This window comes from Asparagus officinalis, chromosome 4 (assembly GCF_001876935.1).
Source record: "Asparagus officinalis chromosome 4, Aspof.V1, whole genome shotgun sequence".
NCBI classification, from domain to species: domain Eukaryota; kingdom Viridiplantae; phylum Streptophyta; class Magnoliopsida; order Asparagales; family Asparagaceae; genus Asparagus; species Asparagus officinalis.
Window position 1 is genome coordinate 133,251,219 of NC_033797.1, and position 10,990 is coordinate 133,262,208.

A 10,990-nucleotide genomic window follows, 5' to 3' on the forward strand; every position below is an offset into this window, starting at 1 on the left:
ATAAAACGGTCTCAATGACAAAGTACTGAATACTATACTAAAGATTGAGCTCAGATTTTTATTCGATTCGAAAGAAGAACAATCTACCCTAACCACACTCAAACTCTAGCCTGTGATACATACCCACAATTGTTAACTATACGGTCCCTAACAATCCAAGTAAAAAAGAATCAATATTATATGGCTAGAATAGAACCTCTGAAATTTAAAAATTACAGTGCAATTATTCTTTTTGCTTTTTACCACCAAATCTGCTAAAGTTGCTCATCTAGGTATCCACCATGCGAAGTAGAAAGTTTAACCAACCAATAAGACTAGATTAACGCATTTGGTCATTAAAAATTTATTTTGTATATTGGAAGTAAAAGTTGAGGGGTGCTATTTGTAAGTTTGTCATTGCTTGAGGAAATGGTTTGGTATCAGGCACGCCTTTACTCCCACTCCGTCTGTCCTTCACAAATAACCAGAAATGGAAACTTATCCTCAAGAGTGGAATAAAGATTTGATACGCTGTATTTTGCTGGCCAATGTGTGAATAGCTTTGCTACATGGACCCAAAATATGGGACCAATAAAAGAAACAGATGAGATGTCCCACTTCTATTGGATAATGAGTCGGCCATCATTAATGATGACCAACTCATTATCCAATAGGAGCGGGACACCTCACTTGTCCTCCCTATTGATCCCATATTTTGGGTCCTTGAGGATTTTTTCATGTGTGAGTCTTAACAAAAGATGTTGCCCTATTGGAATTTCCCTATAGCAGAGCATGGCATTTACTCTTTACTTAAATTCTCGGTATTTGTTATGTATCATAATCAAGTTGAGCGTTGCTTAGATCTAATTTGGTTATTTTTTTAGGGGAAGGGCATGATCTAATATGCCTTTGTGTATGTCTACTTACTTAAAATTGTTCCAAGCTCTCAAGTAGACTAATCTGAAAATAAGCAATTATCATCTTCACTATACTAAAACTTTGAAGTTTTTAAGAAAATTAAGAGAGATAATTTTCTGTAATAACATGTCCATACACATTGAATATCCTCTTTTATAGGCTGAAACACGAAATTTTTACAATTGTATTTTTTAAAAGCTTTTCTAACTATGCACTCATTGACCTTTTTACATCGATCTCTAATTTCATATTAAAATTCCTTTCATTACACGATTTTTTAAAATTATAATGATGATTAAGGGTAATAATTTTATACTCTAATTGATCTATAATATTGGATGATTAAAAATGATGATGTCATCATACTTATTGTTCTCTCTCATTAGCCAATAGTTAATGTCTATCATTTTATCCCTTACTGGATTTCTTTCAAATCTACCTAAAAAAGTTGCTCTAAGTATTACTGAAATTAGGGGTTTAACTGCAAACATGCCAAATACTTGGTGCAAAATAAGAAAATAGAAATATCCACCGACGACCGCAGACAGCACATGACATGTTCTTTTCTCTCTCTCTCTCTCTCTCTCTCTCTCTCTTTCTCATAACCATTTCCGGCTCCTCTCACAAGTACTACACAAGCCAGAGACTGGGTTGAACAAAATGAAGTAAATAAAACAAAATTTAAGGGGGAAATGGCTAAATAGAAGCACAAAATAATTTCTATATAAATAATATATGTCTGCATTTAATAATCATTGCCACTCTGGTGTGAATGTGGCTTCTCAGTTCCCACTCTCCTCACTTCCCTCCATAAATACTCCTCTTAACTCTCCTCAACTCTCTCACACTCCTCTCTTGTCTTCCTCTCTTATCTTTTTCCTTTTGTTTTCTCAGTGATAATCACTTAATTAACCGCATTGCGATCAAGTTTTGTTAATTAATCACCCACATTAATGGCTTGGGGTGTGGTTCATCTTGGTGTGGTAATGCTAGTAGCTCTTTCTCCATTTGTTAATGGTGGTGGGCATGACTATGGGAGAGCTTTGAGTAAGAGCATTCTCTTCTTTGAGGCTCAGAGATCTGGTTACCTCCCTAAGAACCAGAGGGTCACTTGGAGAGCTAATTCTGGCCTTCAAGATGGAAAGGCTAGTGGGGTATGCTCACCTGCCTCCCTTCCTCTAACCATGATTATATGTATGTATAATGTACATGGTTTTCTAATTTCATCCTCAAATGCGGGCTCTCTGCAGTTTACCCCCTGCTTTTCGGGCTTTTTAAAAAGTAGAGCAGGGTTTTTTTTTTCTTTGGGATTTACTTCTTAAAATTATTTCTTATTTGAAGTGACCCAGAAGTCTTTTCAGTTTGAGGGTACATAAGATGTGTGTATTTCAGTCGTTATTGAGTTATTTGAAACAACTAAAAGATCTCGGGGAGTAAAATCTAATCTCGCAGATACGGCGGTTTCCTGAAAATGATATATAATAGCAAAAAATAGAAATGAATGTTAATCATCACAATAATAACGGTATGAGTTATATTCTTCCGTTCAGTTCTGTTGACGATTATTTTCTGTAGTAAATTAATTGTAGCTTATCTTTATTATATACTTTCGACGTCTAATTGAAGGCGTTAGAGATTTGTGAATGATTATATTGTATATATGAACTCGGTTGAATGCAGGTGGATTTAGTAGGAGGATACTACGATGCAGGGGACAATGTGAAGTTTGGGCTGCCCATGGCCTTCACCGTCACTATGATGTCCTGGAGCATTGCTGAATATGGCAAGCAAATGGCCGCCAGCGGAGAACTGAGCCATGCTCTTAACGCCGTCAGGTGGGGAACTGACTATCTCATTAAAGCTCATCCCGAGCCCAATGTCCTCTATGGACAGGTAATTACTTCTTAGTCCCTCACTTATTGCCCCCTTGAAATTTTGATAATTCTAACTAACTTGCAATTTAAGAACTATTTCTACACGACTGACTAATGACTACACGGACGCTTGGATTGCCATCTAAGGGTCCCAGAATTTACCGTACTCGTTTTTTCCCCTGGTTGATTTGCGTAAAACCCCTCTGATAACTAAGAATTTTGCGGAAAAGTTCTCATGCTTTATTAGAGGCCTCGTGTAATAATGTCACTTGAGCAGAGTTGAGCGAATCACCCATCCATTATCACCTCACATTAAGAGACGTATAAGGGGGGAAAAATCTAACGAGCATTGAGATTTTCTCCATTCCTCTCGGATACTAGCTAGAGAGCCTAGCTAGTAGCTACTTTTTTTATTACAACCAGTTATTGTTTGTTGCACAGTTTCTTGAGAGCATCTCCAACAGCTTCCCCAAAATTTTCTCCAAAATAGAGAAACAAAAGTCATATTCTCTAAATTATTTTTGCTCCAACTCCAACAACTTTCCCATTTTGAAAAATCGCATTTATTACAATAATAAAGCTCTTCCCAAAAATTTGGAGAATGCTGCAAATTTGGGGAAGGCTCCCTATTTTTTCTCCTTCTTCCCTATTTTGGGGAATGAGATGGGGAATCTGTTGGACCAAAAAAAAGCTCTATATTCCCCAAAATTGAGTATTTGAAGAAGATGGGGAAGCTGTTGGAGATGCTCTGAGTAAAAAGGGGAGAGAGAGACAGTTGGAGTTGGTCATGAAATTATGATTACAGAAGTAGGTACGTTGAGAAAGGTCTAATTTCATCTAATACAGCAGGGATTTGCAGAAAACACCCTTAGGGAAGTTATTTGTAGAGCCCAATAGAGCAGATTTGATGAATCTAAATAAAGCATGAGGTCCTGCTCAGGAAATCTTTTATAGTACAGGGACTTTTTTTGTAATTAACTTCGTTCCAATTGTTACTGTTGATAAGTAATGAAGTTACGTTATGAACAGTTTTTATTTATTTTTGATTGGCTGGACAGGTGTTTGTTCATGCTCTTTGCATTAAATGTTTCAACTTTTGTCAGTAACCTTTACTGCTCATTTGCTTGACTTGTTCTATGTTTTCCAAACCCAAAAGATTAAAGAAGGTAGGAGTAACCGTAATTATAATAAGAGCTGTGGAAGAGCAGTTACTGTTCCATTAATTCATTTGACAAAAATGCTTACCGAATCCTGTTAAAAAAAATATAATAGGGAGTAATTTATCTCGATACATGAACTCCAATTTTTTATTAGCATAACCTAATGACTGAAAGGAACCTTAATTGTATCTTGTTTAAAAAAAAAGATTCAAACAGCTTAGATCGCAAAGAGACGAAACCGGACTCTAAATATTTAATTCTCAATGGCTGAATTTTCTTAACATGTTATTTTAATTAAGCTGCTGAGCAATCTTAATCTAATTATCTTCAGGTTGGTGATGGCAACTCTGACCACTACTGCTGGCAGCGGCCAGAGGACATGACAACCAACCGGCAAGCTTATCGGATCGGTCTTCCGCCGGTTCGATCCGGCCTACTCGAGAGAGCTCCTAACTCATGCTCGACAGGTCATACATTTGAGCCCGGTTCAATAATCATATAAGAAACCAATAAAGTAGTCGCAATTAATTGGTAGCAAATTAACTCGTAAGTCGTAACGCTTGCACATGATTAGCTATGTGACTTTTTTTTTTTTTTTTGCTATTAATTTTTCTTCCATTTTGAAAAATTGCAACGCTAAAAACATTCTAAGAGCATCTCCAACAGCTTCCCTATTTCTCTTTTTTGGAGAATTTAGTTAGGTTTTTGATCCAACAGATTCCCCATTTCATTCCCCAAAATAGGGATGGAGAAGAAAAGATGGGGAAGCTTCTTCAAATCTGCAGCATTCTCCAAATTTTTGGAGGAAAAAAAAGATTCTTCAAAATGGGGAAGCTGTTGGAGTTGGTGTAAAAATTAGTTAAAAAATATAACTTTTGCTTCTCCATTTTGGAGAAAATTTTGGAGAAGCTGTTGGAGATGCTCTAACGTTTCTCACACTAGTCATTCATTTATAATTGTTTTAAGAGTATAATAATACTGTAAAACTTATTCCCTCGTTGCAAACTCATATGAAAACGAGTTCTCCTTTAATTTACATTATTATGCACATGTTAGCTCTTTGTGCCGGGTCGGCCTAAGCTACGCCAGGAGTTCCGCTACCGTAGCTAACGGATCTGGCCGTTTGGATCACGTGGGAGCATTTAATTCTGTAATTTTTTTTTTAAATGACGTGTCGGCAACAAGTGACGAATCTACGTTTTCAGTTTTAGCCTAATATTTTGTACATATTTCTTTTCTTTTTTTTAACAGCTCTTCGAGTTTGCTGACAAATACCGGGGTAAATACGATGGCAGTATAAAGCCTGCACAAAAATACTACCGCTCTGTTAGTGGATACGGGGTAAGTACAAATTGCAGAACTATGCTACTTTTGTAATTTTCGTGCGCTGATCCAACGGTTGAGATTAACCGATGTTCTTTTTTTCCGGATAATTTGCTAATTGAAGGATGAGCTCTTGTGGGCAGCTGCGTGGTTGTATCAGGCTACAAATGATCATTATTATCTTGATTATTTGGGTAATAATGGCGATGAACTTGGTGGGACCGGGTGGCAACTTACCCAGTTCGGTTGGGACGTCAAATATGCTGGTGTACAAGTTCTTGCTTCTAAGGTGACACAAATCCCTTTGTTATTGCTCAATGTAACCTTTTTGATTCTGTTAGAAATATAAAATTACATAATCCTTAATTTTCACCGGAATTTTGTTTTTTGTGATTTTTGTATTAGTGATAAGAAGTTTAAGAATTTCCAATTAATAAGATCGAGATCCATCAAGTCATAGAATGGAGCAAACTTTTTAGTAATAGTATAGTATCAAGATGCAGGCATTATCGTTCCGAATCTAAACTTTTACTTCACAAATGAAAATCTGTATCCTTGAATACGATGTTGATAGGCATAACTATTTGAAATAATCATAAATCTCCCAGGCCATAAATATTGCACCACAGGAAAGGATAGATTTTTCGATCCGGAAAATTTAGATTTTAATTGACAGCATCAAAATCATATGATGTTAGCTACGATAAAATTTTTTCTTAACAAATCGATCGTTCACTAATTGATGGCAATCTTCGTACAGTTCCTCCTACAAGGGAAGGCAGCTCAACATTCAGTCCGCCAGGACCAGCATCCAATGCTCGTCGGGAACCGCTATTGCTCCTGTTTAACTCCTAGGCTTTGCCAAGTCTCAGGTAGCCATATCACTCTTTTGCTCCAAAAAATTTAGACTGTGGTCAGTTGCAAACACACTCTTTTGCTCTAAACGTTATATTATACCCACATGATAACAGAGAAATAATTATATTTAGACATCAGAAGATAGGAGATACATATAGCAGAGGGCCTCTCTGCAGCACACGCCATGTAATGTCCGCGTGACATTGTTGGATGCCAGGGCCTATGCTTGGAGTATTAGCTCGTCTTGGTGCTGGTCATAGTGGAGATAATCAACTTCTTGTGGAGATTCCGTTGCCTGATAAACCCTTCACTTCTCCAGGTAGTTTGACGTCTTGAAGTTTTCGATCATTTTTTGCTTTAATGACCTGAAGTTTAAATTTGTCCAAAAGATGCAATGAAATTTTTTGAGAAATAATTATCATTTGTAACTTATCGGAATATCAACGTCAAAAATGGGCAAAACCTAGATACTAAAGTGAACTATTGCAAATATGGCTTACGCCAATGAAATTTCGAATTTGACTAACTCAACTTCTGATGTAGGAACCAAATCAATTTCGCCATTTGCAATTGAGCAGAAAGCAACAACATCATGGGATTTCAGAGGAACAAAGTACTACAGGTACTCTGCAATGGTTACCAACAAGTTATCTAAAATTGCAAAGAACCTCAACATTTCGATATCAAAGTTCAATGGTGAATTGTGGGGGCTAACAAAGTTAGAGAATGGATATTATCCTACATGGGTTGAGTCGTTGCCTGCGGGTAAAAGCTTTGAGTTTGTTTACATCCACTCGGATACTCAAGCTGACATCTCGGTCTCTGGCTATACATTGATCTAAAATTTGTGCAGTGATACAACTAAAGGGGTCTTCTTTTTTTCTCTTTTTTTTCTGGTAAAGCATATTAAGAAGAATAATATGAGGGTTTGAGGAGGAAGCAGCGATGGGACAAGGACAGTTTGCTCATCCTCTTTCTTCTCTTCTTGCATTTTTTTTTGTATCGTGTTGTTGTTGTTCTAATTACATCTCTACTTCATAACTTTATGCCATTATTGATCCAGATCATTCTTTGTCTTGAATGCAACAGTGAAGAACATGGCACTGGTTCCGTTTAAATTTGTGATGAAAGGTTGTTGTTGTTCTAATTACTTCTCTACTTCATAACTTTATGCCATTATTGATCCAGATCATTCTTTGTCTTGAATGCAACAGTGAAGAACATGGCACTGGTTCCGTTTAAATTTGTGAAACTTGGAATAAGGTTCTTTTGGAAAGTTGGGAATACGAGGAAAAGCCAGAATTTGAGAACAACGTTACTACGTTGAGAAAAATATAACACTAACTAAGAATTTGAGAACATAGCACTTAGATTTCCTCACATCCTTAAAACACACCACATCAACACACAAGAAAACTTACGATAACTTATTCATCTCTCTCTTGCTGGCTAATAATACTCATTTGCAGTTGCAGGGGTCACAGGTGCGGTTGGACCCACACTTGCATCCATTCTCAGCTCCCTAAGCCATCTCAAATCCTTCAAACCATTTGCAAAAGTACAATTTAAAAAATTTACAATTAAATTTTAGATAAGCTTAATTTGAAGCACCAAAGTGATAAAACCCACTTTCCTCACCAAAATCAGCTTAATTTGAAGCACCAAAATCAGCTTAATTTGAAGGATGGAGGAGCTCGGCAGTCGGATGTTGGGCTGGGCGAAGCTCGAGGAGCTAGAGGTGGGCAACAACGAAGCTGGGGGTGAGGGCTGGCGGCTGTGTTGGTTGAGCGGCGAGGCGGAGATGAGGTGGACAGGGGTGACGGTGGTAGAGGGGGGATGGAGGCGGTGATGAGGGACGGCGGCGACGAAGGGGCGGTGATGGGGTGCGGATCTGGGGAGCTCGGGGAGAGGCTGGCGGCGTGGCAAGGGAGGAGGTGGTCGGTGGTGTTGCTGTCGGAAGGAGCGCGGCGACTGCTGAGGGGTTTGGCGCGGTCGGTGAGCAGCGGAGGGGAGCTCGGTGGGCGGAGGGGCTTGGAGAGAGGCTGGATCTGGTTTCTTGAGTTGAGGGAGGAAGAGAGAAGTCACGAATTTATTGGGGATAGGGGTCACGAGTGGCTTGGGTTTTTTTTTCAAAACCCCCCCTGCGCACGAATTTAGGTGGGATGCGTACGCATCTATGCGTACCTGAAATGCATAAGTAATAAAATCTACGAGTTTGAAGAGTAGGTTAGTGGTTCAACTCCTATCCACAACATATATATTTAGAGGTCTTTGATTTGATTGTGGCTCTTGGGGTCTTTGAATTCTACAATTATTTTTAATTTTGTTTGTTTCTATAAGTTCTACAATTATTTTATATCATTTTAATTTCTATAATTTTTTATATTTATAAATTACATAATTACAATTAATTAATAATATAAATTTTTATTAAAATTGTGTTTATTTTTTGATTTGTATTCTTAAAAAATTAAAAAATTTAAATAACAAAAAAAACCGAGCTAGAGCCCGGCCCGGTCTGGATGGATAGCCCTAATAATTGGTGTTGGTCATGCTTCATTTCTCCACCTAACCTGTCATTTTAGAGAATGAATGGATCTTTTGCAAAAATGGAGTGAAAATATGTATTCTTTACGAGAGGCACTAGAGGCACACTCTCCACCACACCTTCAACCACACCTCCCCTCCTGCTACAGTGCATCGGGACCCACTTGAGATTTAAAATTTAAATCTCAAGTGGGCCCCGGTGCACTGTAGCAGAAGGGGAGGTGTGGTTGGAAGTGTGGTGGAGAATGTGTCTCTATCATTTCTCATTCTTTACTTTCCTTATAATGTGAGGACCGGCTACATACACGCGTTTGTAATTGTGGGCACTTCGCTCCCCGAAGTAATTATTGTCATCATAGATCGACTAACTTAAAAAAAACGTACGTTATGCCCACTGAGCTCCTGCAGGCCAGAAATTATGCTGATAACTAGTCTTTATTAATTTTCTTATATAACACGAGACAGATTGCACTGTTCAATATATTGAAACAACCAAAATATTTTTTCCACATATTTTTTGCAATTATAGTTATATATCGCAGATTGTCGATATAGTTTTTACACCATGTTGGTATAGTTTTTACACCAAATCATTATTTTATCTCCAACACATTACACCAAATGTTACACCAAAAAGAATATTCATTTTATAAACATTTTCATCTATTTAAAATATTTAACAAATTATATAATTATATAATACATTACATATAATTAATTATAATAATATATTTTATGAATAAAATAAAAATATAAAAATTAAATGCTAAATCAAATTAAAATATTACTTTCATAAATTCAACTAAAGATTACATTTAACATCACAAAAAAAAACATCTTCGGCCTTCTAATGATAATTTCTCAGAATACCGAATTGTTGTTTTAGTTTATGTAGCATGTTCTATTTTCCCTTAATTTTAATGTATTGCAATTAGTGGTAATTTTTAATGTCCTAATTTATGTGTAACTTTTTTTTATGTCCTAATGTTTATGTTGTATTTTTTTATCTATATGGTGTAGTTTTTCTTATTTCTTCATTTGGTTCTAGTATTATGAAATTTTAAATGTTTGGATTAAATTATCTATTTTTTTCCATTGTTAAATTATATTCTAATAATTATTTTATACTCTAATTTCATTATAATAGTTAATATAAAATAATATATATTATTAATACAAATATAAATAACAAAAGAAAAAAAAAAGTTTGTTTCTGCATTTCTTCTCATAAGACCTTCCATAAAAAGTTTTCACAAAAAAAAAAATTGCGCCAATGCTACAGTATTGCGCCATTTCTGACACAACACTGTAGCATCCCGTTATTTTAGCGGTATGTTTGGCACTCCATTGGAGTGCCAAAACACTCCAAAATGGAGTTTTGATGCTCCATTGGAGATGCCCTGAAGTCTTTTGATTCGTATTATTCACTGTCTTTGTTTTAGATGTAAGTGAGTGAGAACGTATAAATCTTCTAGAATCCTAAAACAGGACGATAAGCTGTCGCATTCGAGAGACGGTGGTAGCTCATTTGGAGACGTGTCCATGCCGCAGATCACTACTAAGGAAAATCCAGATTCTTTTTCTTGAGAAGCGAAAAAATAAGGTTAATAACAGAAAATTTCCTTTTGACTTTGGGTAGTCTTGGCCCTAATTGGTCGACAAGTATCGCCGAGTGCGGGTTGCTCGTTGGGTCGATCGGGTGAGGTGGCCGACAAGTATCGCCTTTTGACTCGGCTAAACAAGTTGTCGACCCATAGGGTCGGCCGTAGGAGTAGTTTGAGTTGTCTTGGCCCCAATTCGTCTGATTAGGCAAGGGGTGAGACACATGTTGGCCTCTCTTGAGAGATTAGCACTTGTTAATTTTCTAGGCGATAATTTTCTAGGCGATGACAAATATCCTACGGAAATTGAGACTTATGCCTTGCTTCATGGTTATATTGTCGCTTTAGATCAGGTCGCACCGACCAAGATCTAGTTAACCAAAAAATGGTGAAAAATCTAAGGATATGGTACTATGCCCATTATTGTTGGTTTATACTAAAGTCAGATAAACCAGAGATCAGTATGGCTGGTACATGTGAATGAGTGAGTTATGCTCACAACTAAAGTGAGGTGATGGGGTTTCACATGGGGAAGTGATGAATTTATAAATAGAAATTTGGATCTAATATCCAACAACTTAAGGTTTGGAATATTAATATTCAATCAAAGAGTTCTTCTGTCATTAGCATACCAACTTCCACTCAATTACACACCACAAAATCATCATCAGTACCTATTTACCTTAACACTATATATATAGGGGTAAATATCATAAAACCCCTTTAACTT

The 10,990-nt window shown here is 36.9% G+C and overlaps 1 protein-coding gene across 1 annotated transcript; it reads left to right on the forward strand.

Annotated features, from left to right (window-relative positions):
• Nucleotides 1,721-6,954, forward strand: LOC109839330 (endoglucanase 19-like). Its single transcript, XM_020407758.1, is given in 9 exon segments — nt 1,721-2,051; nt 2,578-2,790; nt 4,263-4,339; nt 4,341-4,398; nt 5,183-5,272; nt 5,379-5,543; nt 6,015-6,126; nt 6,330-6,431; nt 6,656-6,954. Coding segments are annotated over 9 exon segments (1,317 nt in total). The 5' UTR covers nt 1,721-1,850.